Raw genomic sequence first — 16,396 nt, 5'->3', positions numbered from 1 at the left:
TACCACTAATAATAATAATTTTTTTTGTAGGTGTACACCACAAAATTGACAATGATCCACTATCTACCATAAGAAAGGTATATGTTGATCTAATTTATGTGTAATTTTTACAAAACACAGTTCACATTTCACAGCTTCTTTATTTGTATGTGATTATAAAAAGATGGAGGCTGCAGTTTCTTAGAAAGAAGGCAAAAATTTTAAAACATGAAATATTTTGAACCAATAAGAGACACTTAAAGTATGTGTTGACATTTAAAAAAACTTCTATCAAGTTGAATACTTGATATATTAAAAAAATTACATAAATAAAATTGTTCGAATATTACTTTTGAAATTCATTTGATAGAAATATTTCAGTATGATGTACCTTGTAATGATAATAATCTTGATTGAATAGGCTCCCCATTCATTGGTTTAAGTTTGTATATTTTCTCTTCAATTACTATGCAAGTTATCGCATAATGATCATTAGGGGTGTACATGACCGGGTTGGTTCGAATTTTTCAACTATCAAACCAAACCATTTGTGTAAAAATTTTAAATTTATAAACCAAACCAAACTAATAAAATTCAGATTTTTTCGGATTTTTAACTTTGGGTTGGTTCGGGTTTTTCAAATACCAAACCAAACCATTGTGTTGAATTTTTAAATTTATAAATCAAACCAAACTAATAAACCTCGGATATTTTTGGTAAAATTTGCATACAAACATATAATTAATTTGTGCTCCAAATATTTCTTTAGTTCAACCAAATTACAATTATCTAAGGTGTTTCTTAAGAAAATAACACAAAATATGAGATGAGTGATGACACTAAAATATTCAATAAATAATAATAATGAAATCATCATATAAAATAAATATTGCAAAGTCATAATGAAAATGATCATAATTTAAAAGTACTAAATCATGCTAAAATAAGTTTAATAAGTATTAGTTACATTACTAAATATTTAAGGAAAATTAAAATTAGATTATGTATTTTAATTGTCTAAACCAATGTAAAACTAATGAACAAATATTCAATATTATTGTCATTTTTAGTGTTGAATTGATTTTCTTTTGCATTAGTATTAATTTGATTTTGATTTAAGTTTTATTATAATTATCAACATCTATGAACTATATCTTTATTGGACCATTCCGAATTCTAAGTTTTAAACTTGAAATAATATATTAAAAGATAAAAACTATGAAATAGTATAAGAAAATTTTAAAATTATATCAAAGTAAATATTTTTGTGTATAAAATAAAATTTTAAAATTACATATATAATGTCGGGTTGGTTTGGTCTCGGGTTGGTTTTTTTTAGTTAAAACCAAACCAACCCAAATATAGTCGGGTTTTTTTCCCAATACCAAACCAAGTCAAACCGAACCACTAGTCGAATTTTTTTTTTCAGATTGACTCAATTTGCGGTTTGGTTCGGTATTGTACACCCTAATTTCAGGATTCATTTATACGTTAACTTGTACCCATGAACCAAAAAAATAATGTTACTACNATGTGAAAAGGTGGAGACTACTAAGGTGAAAAAGAATATGAAAAACTCAAGACAAGAAATATTTTGAAATCACACTTGACATTTAAATTATGAGTTATGACATATTAAACAAAAGAAACTTTTATCAAATTGAATACTTGATATACACGAGCAACATACATGTCCGAGTATATAAATATCGTTATAACAACTCCATACAACTTAGCATGGGACACACCGCACACGTGCCCAAGACTAGTTAATAAAAACAATGGAGTTGGTGGTACCAAAATCAGCTCAACGATACCTTTCACAATCTTGCACACTAGTCTACGATAATGCTGTTAAAATTGCTTTCATCAAGGCGCTTCCAAAGAATGTAACACTTGTAGAGCCTCCTATGAAACGATTTGTAGTTTGCTTTAGTTCCAAACACATTAGAAGCACTAAGGTTGGACCGGATGTTCCTGTGATCGATTTTGTCTTGCACAAACCAAGTACATTTTGGAGGATTTATGGGGCCAATTCGGTTGTACAAGTTAAAAAAGACGTTATGTGTTTAGCGTTTGTTGGACGAGACCAAACATGGGAACCATCAATTGTGATAGGAGGATATCAATTGGAAGAGAACTTGTTGGTATTTGACCTTCCAAGAAAGAAGATAGGTTTCGGCTCCTCACTCAAGCTCCAACAAACATCATGCTCCATGTACGATAATATCATTCAAGCTTAAGAGTCTATTTGAATTGACTTATTTTAAGTAAAAATATCTGTAAAGAACTCTGCATTGTTTGATATAGTAAAAAAGTATTTTTAAGCACCTATTTGTAAGTCAAAAAGTAAAAAATAAGCGAAAAAACATACTAACTTTTAGGCTCTATGTACCATTCTAGTTTTCATATTTCTTGCAATAAATAATAAATAATAGCTCCACATCTATTTTACATATTTTTTTATCTTCACCAGCTTAGTTAACAAGCACCAATGATGTGGTAGAAAATATACTAACACAATAAACTGAAGATAGGCTTCGATCCCCAGATAGTACATTTTATAATTGTGCAATTTTAAAAACCAACGAGTTCGATCAATATTTTCCAAAAAAATAAAAATTAAAAATTTAGTTTAGGAATATGTATTCCTGGTGGTGATATATTATTCATGAAGGGAGACAAAAGCATGGCTAAATACTTAACTAACAAAGAAATTGGCCTTGTCATATATATTTGGTAGCTGCAATTTATCCAACATGAAAGAACCTTTAATTAGCACCTGCCGGGATCTCACCAAATCGAGAGTTTGTCAGCAAAAGGTGGAACACATGTTAACAGTAACCAAAGCTATGAACACTTGGATCGCACTTTATTAAATTCAACGTAACTTGGCCGGCCATGTGGGAGAACTCCATATTTAATTTCTCGTTTGGATCGGATCACACTTCATTAAATTCAAAGTCAAGCTGTAATAATAGAGTTTCACTCCCAAGGTCAAACTGAATAAACAAAACTGATCGAGTTACTCTCTCAATCGTGATTCTACTTTTTTATTGTAAGTCTGTTCGATAAAGAAAGATTCCTTTCTAAACAAACGTTTTGACATGTTTAAATGAAAAGGAAGGGAAATAAATTGGCAACTCTGTATTATAGCAAACATGTTGACATTCAAACTTTCTTCATCTTCCAAAATCTACACTTTCTTCCTCTTATTTCTTCTACTCAATACAATTTCTCTATGTTCATCTATCGTACTACCTCCTACCCTATTCCTTCCGGTCACCAGAGACTCATCAACCCTACAATACATTACGGTAATAGGGCAAAGAACTCCTTTAGTACCCGTAAAATTCACAGTCCACCTTGGTGGTGGAAGTTTGTTGGTGGATTGTGAAAGAGGTTACCACAGCTCAACTTACAAACCGGCTATTTGTAAGTCCAAACAATGTTCTTTTGCCAAGGTTGAGTCTTATTCCTGTACTGGAGACTACACCTGCCTCTCTAAACCAGCTCGACCACGGCCTGGATGCAACAACAATACTTGCCATTCTTTTGTTGTAAATCCTGTTATTAATACTTACACGTACAGTGCAGAACTCGCTGAGGATGTGTTGGTAATTGGTGTACAGCCAATCATCCTCGTCTCTAAGCCAAGATTTATCTTCACTTGCGTTGAGTCTTATATAATGGAACGTCTCGCCAAAGGAGTCACAGGTATTGAATTATGTGACTGTCTCATCTAAGAAAAGTACTTTATATGGTCGTTAGAGAGACCATACCTTTTAATTATTCTTAATTATGTGTTAATCACAGGAATTGCAGGTTTTGGATACAATAGTACAATTTCCATTCCTAATCAATTTGCTTTAATAGACTCAAGATTCAGCAGGAAATTTGGTATTTGCTTGAGCTCATCTACAAGATCTAGTGGAGTTATTTTCGTTGGTTCTACTCCATATTATGTTTACTATCCTAAGATTGATATCTCCAAGAATCTTGTCTATACCCCACAAGTCACAAAACCCAGGGACTGGATGAATCCTTCGGAGTACCATGTCAAAGTTTCATCCATTCGAATAGCAGGAAAAGACGTGCCACTTAATAAAACATTGTTATTTATTAATGAGCAAGGAACAAGAATCAGCACAACAACACCTTTCACAATTTTGGACACTAGCATTTATGAAGCTGTTAAAACTGCTTTCATTAAGGCGCTTCCTAAGAATGTGACAATGGTAGATTCTCCAACAAAGCGATTTGGAGCTTGCTTTAGTTCCAAAAACATTACAAGTACAAATGTTGGACCAGATGTTCCTGTAATCGATTTTGTCTTTCATAAGCCGAGTGCATTTTGGAGGATTTATGGGACAAATTCAGTGGTACAAGTTAGTAAGGACGTTATGTGTTTAGCATTTGTGGGACAAGACCAATCATTGGCACCATCGATTGTGATAGGAGGGCATCAATTGGAAGAGAACCTATTGATATTTGACCTTCCACATAAGAAGATAGGTTTCAGCTCATCACTCAAGCTCCAACAAACATCATGTTCTAAGTACGATAACTTCTCTAAGAATTAACGACAACCTTCTTACCGAGGCAAATGATGAACTCTTATTTTCATTTTTATGTTTCCATTTCTTCTTCTTATTTCTTTTTGTGCTCGTTGGAATCAATAACAGTAGCATGTTGAGCTTATTAAGTTGTACTAATAAGATAACTTAAATCCTAGTAACACCTTTTAAAAAAACTGAGGGTAGGGGAAGGGGATACAATGTGGGGAATCTAATCCTCACCAACAAGGTGGGAGTTCAAGTCGCCAACCAACTGAGCTACTAAGATTCCCCAGGCTATATGGTCTACAAATATTAGCCTTGAAATTAGTTGTAATTATAGGTATTTAAAGTTTTCTCCTTATTGTTAGTCACATTGGTAATATCCTCTACCATGGAAGTTGTGTATATACTTGTATTCAAGTGTTTTTGATGCAGGCTTGTAGGTTAACTTACCTACACATGGATATATAATATCAGACAGGATGAGTTGCACCATATGCTTATTTAGAAGTTGTGTTAATTAAGTTAAATTTTTGCCTTGAGAAAAACAATATTCTTGAAGTCAGAGTCAACTAAAAGGTGGTGCGCGCAACAATATTTAATTTCTCATTTGGATCACACTTTATTAGATTCAAAGTCAAGTTGTGATATGTAAGAAATAAGGAACCATTAAAGAGTTTCACTCCCAAGGTCAAGCCGAATAAACAAAATTGAGTCATATATTCCTTATATTATACTCCCTCACTTGTGATTCTAAATTTAAAGTAATTTAATTTAAGTTTCTTATTTTATCATTGGCAATGACAAGTTTCTTATAGTCACGCAAATAATAACATGTTAAAGACAATTACACAATTATTAGTCTCACAAACATTTTGACTTGTTGAATTAATTTTCTTTTCTTAAAGCTCCTCAATCAAATCAAATAAAATGAAACGGAAGGAAGCAACAAACCAGTTATAAATTGGCAACTCTGCATCATTCTTATTATAGCAAACATGTTGACATTCAAACTTTCTTCATCTACCAACATCTACACTTTCATCCTCTTATTTCTTCTACTACTCAATATTTCTCTATGTTCATCTATCATACTACCTACTACCCTAATCCTTCCGGTCACCAAAGACTCATCAACCCTACAATACATTACAGTAATAGGGCAAAGAACTCCTTTAATACCCGTAAACTTCACAGTCCACCTTGGTGGCGAAAGCTTGGTGGTGGACTGTGAAAGTGGTTACACCAGCTCAACTTACAAACCGGCTCGATGTAAGTCCAAACAATGTTCTTTTGCCAAGGTTAAGTTTGATGCTTGTGGAGACTACTGCCTAACAAAACCTAAACCTGGATGCAACAACAATACATGCCATACTCTAGTTGGAAATCCCGTTATTACTACTTATACATTCGGTGCAGAACTTGCTGAGGATGTGTTGGCAATTGGGACATCGCCAATCGTCCTTGTCTCTCAGCCAAAATTTATCTTCACTTGCGTTGAATCTTATATAATGAAACGTCTCGCCAAAGGAGTCACAGGTATTGCATATCTTTTAATTATTCAATTATATATTGACCATACCTACACCTTGATATATACTTTGACCATGTTATGTCTCCACAACAGGAATTGCAGGTTTTGGACACAATAGTACAATATCCATTCCTAATCAACTTGCTTCATTAGACTCAAAATTTACCAGGAAGTTTGGTATTTGCTTGAGCTCATCTACAAGATTTAGTGGAGTTATTTTCATCGGTTCTAGTCCATATTATGTTTACAATCCTATGATTGATATCTCCAAGAATCTTGTATACACCCCACTAGTTGGAAATCCCATGGACTGGTTGACTCCTATGGAGTACCATGTTAATGTTTCATCCATTCGAATCGCGGGAAAAGATGTGCCACTTAATAAAACATTGTTATCTATTAATGATCAAGGACATGGTGGGACGAGAATCAGCACAACAATACCTTTCACAATCTTGCACACTAGCATTTATGAAGCTGTTAAAACTGCTTTCATCAACGCACTTCCTAAGAATGTGACAATGGTAGATCCTCCTATGAAGCGATTTGGAGCTTGCTTTAGTTCAAAAAACATTAAGATCACAAACGTTGGACCAGATGTTCCTGTGATCGATTTTGTTTTCCACAAGAAGAGTGCATTTTGGAGAATTTATGGGGCAAATTCGGTGGTACAAGTTAGTAAGGATGTTATGTGTTTAGCATTTGTTGGAGTAGACCAAACATGGAAACCATCGATTGTGATTGGAGGATATCAATTGGAAGAGAACTTGTTGGTATTTGATCTTCCACATAAGAAGATAGGTTTCAGCTCCTCACTCAAGCTCCAGCAAACATCATGTTCCAAGTACGATCACGCGTCTAAAAGTTAACATGTTGAACCTTCTTACCAAGGCAGATATATGAACTCTTATTTTTATTTTCAAAGTTTTCATTTCTTTTTGTGTTTACTGTGATCGTTGGAATTCATAATAACTGTATGTCTGTATCACATGGTACTGTGATCAACAGTTTAATGGACTAGAATTTGAACTACATATGGTCATAGTCCAATGATTCCCTGAAAACAATGAAGAAAAATTAAACACTGCTTCAGGGAGATTTTTTTTTTTTTTAAATCATCACTAAAAGTTGGAAGTCTTAAGTGTGGAGGTTAGGCTCGACCCCAATCATACGCCTCTGTTCCGCTTTATCCTTTCAATAATTATATTGAATGAAGACAAATTGATCCACTGGTATTTCGACGCTCGATTTCTACTCCTCGAAAGCTCACTCACAATCTATAGCTCACTTAGGGCTAGAAAGATAGGATTCTTCATACAAAGCCAATCGGGAACCTTCTTTTCCTCTGTTTGTTTGGTCTAATAGAAAGATTATTCATCACCGCAAGCACTCTCGATTAGCTACCATTCGTCTTTGCTTGTCTATTCCAACAAAAAGTTACATTTAGAGGGAGACATGGATCAAGCCTCTAAACCCCTATGATTGTTTGAACTTGACCCTCACATGATTTCATGGAAAAACTTTGCGACTAAGAAAAGTTTTGAACTCGGCTTAGTGCTAGAGGTTTCTAATGACCCTAAATCACTTCTGACACACCTCCTACATTCGGCAATGAACCTTAATACACATGAACAACTAGGAATTAACCGAGGAGACAAAGAATAGTTCAAATCTTAGCTTAGAAATTTGGGGGTGTTACAAGCCCATTAGGAGGAGAAGTGATTTAAATCAATAAATGTTTAAGTCTTTTGAAAAGGAAGAAGAGAAAATGTGTTTCCTCTTANCATTTTGGAGAATTTATGGGGCAAATTCGGTGGTACAAGTTAGTAAGGATGTTATGTGTTTAGCATTTGTTGGAGTAGACCAAACATGGAAACCATCGATTGTGATTGGAGGATATCAATTGGAAGAGAACTTGTTGGTATTTGATCTTCCACATAAGAAGATAGGTTTCAGCTCCTCACTCAAGCTCCAGCAAACATCATGTTCCAAGTACGATCACGCGTCTAAAAGTTAACATGTTGAACCTTCTTACCAAGGCAGAAATATGAACTCTTATTTTTATTTTCAAAGTTTTCATTTCTTTTTGTGTTTTCTGTGATCGTTGGAATTCATAATAACTGTATGTCTGTATCACATGGTACTGTGATCAACAGTTTAATGGACTCATTTGAACTACATATGGTCATAGTCCAATGATTCCCTGAAAACAATGAAGACAAATTAAACACTGCTTCAGGGAGATTTTTTTTTAAAAAAAATCATCACTAAAAGTTGGAAGTCTTAAGTGTGGGGGTTAGGCTCGACCCCAATCATACGCCTCTGTTCCGCCTTATCCTTTCAATAATTATATTGAATGAAGACAAATTGATCCACTGATATTTTGACGCTTGATCTCTACTCCTGGAAAGCTCACTCACAATCTATAGCTCACTTAAGGCTAGAAAGATAGGATTCTTCATACAAAGCCAATCGGGAACCTTCTTTTCCTCTGTTTGTTTGGTCTAATAAAAAGATTATTCATCACCGCAAGCACTCTCGCTTAGCTACCATTAATTTGTCTTTGTTTGTCTATTCCAACAAAAAGTTACATTTAGAGGGAGACATGGATCAAGCCTCTAAACCCCTATGATTGTTTGAACTTGACCTTCACATGATTTCATGGAAAAACTTTGCGAGTAAGAAAAGTTTTGAACTCGGCTCAGTGCTAGAGTTTTCTAATGACCCTAAATCACTTCTGACACACCTCCTACACTCGGCAATGAACCTTAATACACATGAACAACTAGGAATCAACCGAGGAGACAAAGAATAGTTCAAATCTTAGCTTAGAAATTTGGGGTGTTACAAGCCCATTAGGAGGAGAAGTGATTTAAATCAATAAATGTTTAAGTCTTTTGAAAAGGAAGAAGAGAAAATGTGTTTCCTCTTATATTCCATTGTTGGGTTTTCATATCTATTAAATCTTTGTTGGGTTTTGTGCTCCCGATTTTATACTAAAATAGCTTGTTTTGTGGAATACATTTATATCAGGTGAAATATCCTTAACATAATGTACTTTTTTGGTACGCCTAAAGCTATAAGTGTTTGCATTTTTCGTTAGATTTCCAACGGCTCTAGCTAAGTATGTTACAATTTCTTACAACCATACAAGACCAAAATAGATAATATTCCTACAGGAGAATGAGCTTCTTCCATACGAGATGGAAGACAAAGATGAGAAATTACACACACTGTAATTGTATAGGTTTTATCTCTCTTTGCTTTTTGCTCAAAGTACTCGCGATAGATAGATGGATAAATATAGAGTATATGTATATTAAGTATTTATACTATAATAGACAAGAGGCCAAGTGACATTATTTTATTATCCATTTAAGAAGTCAAGCATCAATGAACATTGACTCAATAGATAGATATTGCCTATCCATAGATCATAATATCACTAAGAATCAAGTGCGGGGGGCCATTCAGAGCAAACATTTGTGCTAATCAGCTGGTGGAGACAGTAACAATGAGGTCGATAAAGGATAGGCTTAACAACGACGCTTTTTACAAATTGACGGAGGTAACAAAGAGGTCGATATGATGATTTCACTCGTCACTCGCCGGAGACAAATTACCGGCAAGAGGTGTTCCATCTTTCTCCTCTTTTTACCCTTATAATCAGTTCCGGATGCTTCAGATTTTTATAACTTCTCAGTTTTTTCATGCCTTCTGTCTTTGTGCATTTGAACATGCATTTCATTAGATGCTTGATAAATATCTGTTCATTGGAGTACATTATAACTTAGCAGATTGATAAACTGTTGTGTTGTTCTTGATAAACTGTTGAATTCCGCGATATATTGATCTTATTGTTTTGATATTTCGTGTTTGATGTTAATGTGAAGCTTATGTTTTGCCTGTATGATATATCCTGCTACATTGTAACTTAGCAAATTGTGAGTATGTTTTGGAACCTTTATGGTATAATACTGGAGCTAATAGAAGCTAAGTATTAGAGACAGACATGGAGAACCATTTCATTATGAATATTTTGGTTAATTTTGTTAGAAAGAAACCACGGTTGTGTTGATAGGAAAACATAGAATATTTCGATTTCCTTACAACTTAATTTTCTTTTGTGTTTGGGAGTTTTAGAATGTTATTTTTGATAAAATGCTAAACTTTTAAAGTTTTTCCATAGATACAATCATCTTGATACTGAAGTTCTTATAAATAAGATTTACCAGCATATGTAGGTTCCTGTGATATCTTTTACGCGTGTCTTTAGTGAAGGGTAGAAGACGGTGTGGAATGAGCCATTGTAATGTTCTTATTACCACCATGAATTTGCAGATAATGCTTAATTATACAGCAAAGTTGGAGTACCTTTGGTAATGGGAACCACTGGTGGAGATACAGAGAAGTTGTACTCAACAATGTCGGAGTCAAAAGTTTATGTTGTGATCTCCCTACAAATGGGAAAGCAGGTTTAGACATTTTGCTCTTTTTTTTTCTTTCAATAGTATGCCAGACTAGTATACTTGTATGATTGCTTCTATTTTTGGCGGTAGCTTTTCTTGCAGGGATGAAATTCTTGGTAGAAGAATTCCCTGAAGCTCTCTTTGGGTAGAGGTTCCAAGAATTCCACCTATTTTTCCACATCTCAGATACATAATAGTCTAAATCTTTCAGCTAGTCACAAGTCTTAAAGCTCAGATATGGAGAAGCCACTGAAGAAAGAAATATATTTGTGTAATATTTTCAATACAATTTTCCATTCATATATTGTATGACTGAGCGTCTTTCTCTTATTTTATATCCAGATCTATGATTATAAATTTCTGAAAACATATTAGAATTAGAATCAAGATCACTGTAACTTGGAGAAGATCTTGATCAGTTGAAGTTCTTGAGAATGGATACAATGTGAAGGTACCAAATCTGCTTGCTTGACTTATCCATTTACTCGTGCTCTGATTGTAAAATTGGAGTCTCATTATACCTTTGTGTGCTAATTGTTTGTGTCTGAATATTGTGTCCAGTTCTGCTGGTTATCTCTTTCCGACCACCTTCTATATTTTTTCCTTGCTTTCTTTTCTTGTGGTTCAAGCTCATCGGTCCAACTCTGTGACATAAATTATGAGAAAACAAATACATAGATATAAGAATCACTAATACATAGACAAATACATAGTATAAATTTCTATTGATTTACAAATAGAAATAAAGTTTACGATGAGATGTAGGCATATAGCCTGCCAAAGCTGAATTGCTTACTACATGATTGCTCTTCTTAGATTCCTTAGCTTTTGCAGCAGCCTCCCTCCTTCAATGTTGCCATAAGAAAAGTATCAGTGTATATACGGGGAAATATTTCATACACTTCTCACACATCACTTAACCAAATATAATTATAAGTCATTGAACGGAGTCACTAGCTAAAATTCATATATAGAGAAAAGAAAGATCCTTATGGCAGGAGAAAAAACAAATTTATGATAACATTAGTAAGCAATCTGTAGATCCTTGCTATAAATAATATTAAGTAGAACGGTATGATTATTATGAGGTACCTCGGTTGTAGTTTCCTTCTCAGCGGGTCCCTTATTTTTCCTATCAATGTCAACACCATAGTGCTGGAGTNATATATAGAGAAAAGAAAGATCCTTATGGCAGGAGAAAAAACAAATTTATGATAACATTAGTAAGCAATCTGTAGATCCTTGCTATAAATAATATTAAGTAGAACGGTGTGATTATTATGAGGTACCTCGATTGTAGTTTCCTTCTCAGCGGGTCCTTATTTTTCCTATCAATGTCAACACCATAGTGCTGGAGTACCACTGTTTAAACACCTAGCTCTGGCTGTCCAAAAGATACTATTATTACTTGGTTATATGTGTAATGCCAAGCTATTGATTCTTGTTTTATGCTTCTTAATTCTGAGGTTTGTGGTTTTATTGGACTTTTTACATACTGGATTTCATTTGATTAGCTAATTTCTGTTGAATATATGTTGAAAGTTTGCATTTCGATAGTTCTGTGGTGGGGGAAGGCTCGTTCAACTTGCTCAATGACTCTTGTTTTTCTACTATGATGAATAAACATGCTAATCTTTAGATATATGATTTTGACACATAATCTATTCATGCTGATATTCTGCTTATACAAAATACAAAATGGTGATATTCTGCTTATACATCAAGCTTTACATGCTTGAGCTCGGGTACTACCGTTCTCTATATGCTGCTTAGTTTGATTTTAATTTCTTGATACAAGTCATATGTCAAGCATTTGAGTATAATCAACTGGTTAAAAGTTACTATGAGATTATTAATATTTTCTGAGATTTTGCTTGACATTATATGTTACTGAACCTTAGTTTTTGAGTTGGTGTGTAGTAACTGTTAAATTAGGTCTTAGGCCAACTCACACTCCAAAAGCTAGCTCAAAGGGAGGAGGATTGCCCAAGCCTTATAAGGAGTCCACCCATCTCATTAACCACTGATGTGGACTTTTGTCATTCTTTAACACCCCACCTCACGCCCAGTGCTTAGCATCTGGTGCGTGGGCAATTTTTGATTTTTGGAGGCCCAAACATCGGGTGAGACGGGCCCTGCTTTGATACCATGTTAGATTAGGTCTTAGGCCTAACTCACACCCCAAAAGCTAGCTCAAAGGGAGGAAGATTACTCAAGCCTTATAAGGAGTCCACCCATCTCATTAATCACCGATGTGGACTTTTGTCATTCTTTAACAGTAACAGACTACTTTAGACTGGCCAGGACGTCATATATATGAACTGCTTGGTGGATTGGAAAAGGAAATACTTTAGTTTATTCCTCTTGCTAACGAGGCTGTTTCTTATCAATTGATTCCTTAGTTGTGATATGAAATATTATATCTGAACTAGGTACATGACGGGACCATGGTTGGTGCATTTCTATTGTGTCTCTATTTCCAATTTTAGTCACCTAGATCTTAGTGAGTAAGATATGTAATTGACATGTCAATTTTTTGTTGTCTAACCATCTGCCGCTATATGTGTACAGTGGCATACTCATTCAAATAGTGAGCCTGTTGGAATGACACACTGATCCAGAAAGCTGTCACATTTTGCATTATGAAAAAAAATAGTGACACGTCATCACCATAAAATTTGTGACACATGTCATTACCATAAAATTTGTGAATTTTATTTTTGATGTTATAAAAGAGGGTTAAATATCTATCTATATATAATAGGAGAGGAAAAAAGTGACACATGTCATCACCATAAAATTTGTGAATTTTAGTTTTTAAAATAATTTAGTTTTGTATTAGTTAGTTATTTTCAATTTAAATTTAAAAATGTTTAAACAATCTATAAACTTTTCAAACGTATTTTTTAAAAAAATTAGAATAACTGTTTTCTACAATAATAATAATAATAATAATAATAAATAATAATACAAAAATCTACGGTTACAACAGTTGTAGTTTCAAAAATGCATTAATCTTAATTTTAGAAATAAAAAAAAAGGCATCCAACTAAATAGGGAAAATTTGTATTCAACTAAATATTATTAAATTTTTGAATTTTAGATTTGAATGGGAAGTTACTATTCATCTTTTAAAATTTGAATTAAAAACTAACTCTATTTTAGATAAAGCCGAATTTTAATCTATTATTTTCTATATAATCTTTTTTTTAAAAATTAGAAATATCTGTTTTCTATAATAATAATAATAATAATAATAATAATAATAAGTAATACAAAAATCTATGGTTACAAAAGTAGTTGTTTCAAAAATGCATTAAATAATCTTAAATCTAGACAGAAAATAAAAACGCATCCAACTAAATAGGGAAAAAATGTATTCAACTAAATATTATTAAATTTTTGAATTTTGAATTTGAATAGGAAGTTATGATTTATCTTTTAAAATTTGAATTAACAACTAACTTTATTTTAGATAAAGCCGGATTTCAATTTACTATTTTTTATATAAAATAATTTTTCCATCAAACTTCTTATTTTATTCTCTAACTTCTTTTGCACCTATTCTTCAATTCTTCAATCAAGTTTTTTTCTTTTGTTCAATCTTCAATTATGTTCGTTTATTGGTTATACATTATTCATGGAGGCAATACTTAAATAAATATATATGTGCTCAATTTGCTTACCAATAAAACTTTAACATGAGGTTTTTTTTTTTGGTTCATTCTTCAGTCAAGTTCGTTCATTGGTTATACATTATTCATGAAGGCAACACTTAAATAAATATATATGTGCTCAATTTGCTTACCAATCAGACTTTAATATGATTTGATTTGATTATAATCTATCAACAATTTGTGTTATTTATTAGGAAAATTTTTATGCATGGTAAATTATTTTATTGGAATTTATGATTGTCATGAAATGATTTTACATATATATTGGACGCTAATTTCCTTTTTCGGATCGTATGTTGCTTAGTCAAACAAATAACTTTTATAATGAGATTAAAAATTTACTTTCAAATAAATTTATTTCTGAACAATCAATAAACTTTGAGGACAACAGTCTGGAATCAAACAATAGAAGAAGCATTAGCCATTATACTTATAAATTGAATCTTATAATTCCATCTATTCAAATTCATATTAGTATATTCAACTTTATAACTATTCTTCATTATTTTTAAATTTATAAACCGTTTTTACACTTTACCAATTAGTTATTTTGAATTTGAAGGTATTGCAAGATAATTGAATACAATTTTAAAAGTGGGTTTAATTTAATGAGTTTGAGTTCTAGATAACTACTCAACAAGATTGTTCTGTCGCTTTATTAAGTTATGGATTTATTTGGATAATAATATTTGTATTCTTATTATATTTATAGGCAAAAAATTGATATATTGATAAAAACAATTCCTATAGAATTTACTGAATCATAAAATATTAATTTACGAATAACGTATAACATATTTTAAAAATATTCATTTGATTTGTGCAAAACATTTCTATTTTATTGATATATTGATAAAAACAAATCCTATAGAATTTACCGAACCATAAAATATTAATTTACGAACAACATATTTTTAAAATATTCATTTGATTTGTGCTAAACATTTCTATTTTAGATATTTAGGGTTGAAAGTGGATTAAAATTTTAAATTGTGACAGTGTTTTAATGTCATTATTTATATTTAGACACATAAATCATGTTTTGGATTGATTGTTACCAATAAATGTTCTCCCTCTTTGTTAAAATTGTTATACAAAGGATGAAGGAATATGAATTCAATAGTCCTATTATTATTTATTTATTGAGAAACAATATAGTAGATGAAATTTTTTAAGTTAATATGATTTAATATCCTCCTATTAATAGGTAATACACTAAATTAAAAGATTCAAATTAATAGTAAACAAATGCATATAAAAGGATTTTAAACAAATGCACACAAAAGGATATTATGGATTATGTGAGGATATTTGTGATTTTTATTAATTTGTAAATAAATAAAGTAAATAATTTTATAATTATAATTATTGTTAAAAAATTTAGTAAATGAACTAAGTTTATATATTGTAGTGTTTTTATATAGAGATAATGTGAGGTAGTTATTTATTCGGAGAAGCATTTCAATTAGTTATTTATACAATTTATCAAGATTATGATACAATCCACGCAATGCGCGGATACGTATACTAGTGTGAATTAAGGTGAATTTATGATTAATTTTAAGTCGTTACAGTAATTGAGTTACAATTATTATCTTTGCCGGCAATAGCAAAAGCCACAAATATGCTTGTTTCTAAGGTGGCTTTAATGGCAATAGTAAAGGCCGCTAAAAGTAATTACTTTTAATGGCAATATTAAAGGCCGCTAAAAGTAATTACTTTTAGCGGCAATAATAAGGGTCTTTACCGGCACTCGACATAAATGTCACTAAAGACTTTAGCGACATTGGATCCAATAGCATTTAATTAAATGTCGGTAAATGTATTTGTGACAATAAATATTGCCGCTAAAAGGAAAATCAATTGCCACTAAAAATCTCTTTTGGTGTAGTGTATCGTTGAAACGAAGAAAGAAAAGGAATTAATGGTGAAAGGATTATCCTATTATTATGTCAAAAACCATTAGTGCAGGTCACATGCACAAACATACATCCAAAGTATTTGAATTATTCAGCTCGTAGAGATTCAAATATCTTAGAGATAAACTCACCCTCACAAATCACATCACATGCACAAATATAGATCCAAAGTAGTTGTTATTTATTAAAGTAGATCTAGAAAATTAAACTTTTCGCATTGACTTGTCCTATTTAAATATAATCAAAGTAGAAAGAGATA

The 16,396-nt window shown here is 32.2% G+C and overlaps 3 protein-coding genes across 3 annotated transcripts in view; 2 read left to right on the top strand and 1 right to left on the bottom strand.

Annotated features, from left to right (window-relative positions):
• Positions 1-4,635, top strand: part of LOC125869775 (probable aspartic proteinase GIP2) — a 37,305-nt gene extending 32,670 nt beyond the window's left edge. Inside the window, exon 3 of the mRNA XM_049550218.1 lies at positions 4,495-4,635. Coding sequence (XP_049406175.1) covers positions 4,495-4,562 — 68 coding nt within the window. The 3' untranslated portion in view covers positions 4,563-4,635. The remainder of the gene's footprint in view (positions 1-4,494) is intronic.
• The window catches only part of LOC125869835 (uncharacterized), a 525,520-nt gene extending 511,376 nt beyond the window's left edge, over positions 1-14,144 (bottom strand). Inside the window, exon 1 of the mRNA XM_049550266.1 lies at positions 14,140-14,144. The gene's annotated coding sequence lies outside the window, so the exon portion shown is untranslated. The remainder of the gene's footprint in view (positions 1-14,139) is intronic.
• Positions 5,537-6,941, top strand: LOC125869759 (probable aspartic proteinase GIP2). The gene is made up of 2 exons (XM_049550201.1): positions 5,537-6,077; positions 6,166-6,941. The coding sequence occupies exons 1-2, from the start codon at positions 5,537-5,539 to the stop codon at positions 6,939-6,941; spliced, it is 1,317 nt and encodes a 438-aa protein (XP_049406158.1).
• Positions 14,145-16,396: the final 2,252 nt, after the last annotated feature.

Source organism: Solanum stenotomum, chromosome 1, assembly GCF_019186545.1.
Source record: "Solanum stenotomum isolate F172 chromosome 1, ASM1918654v1, whole genome shotgun sequence".
Taxonomy (NCBI): domain Eukaryota; kingdom Viridiplantae; phylum Streptophyta; class Magnoliopsida; order Solanales; family Solanaceae; genus Solanum; species Solanum stenotomum.
Note: the sequence above shows the minus strand (reverse complement) of the source record. Positions and strands in the feature narration are given on the sequence as shown.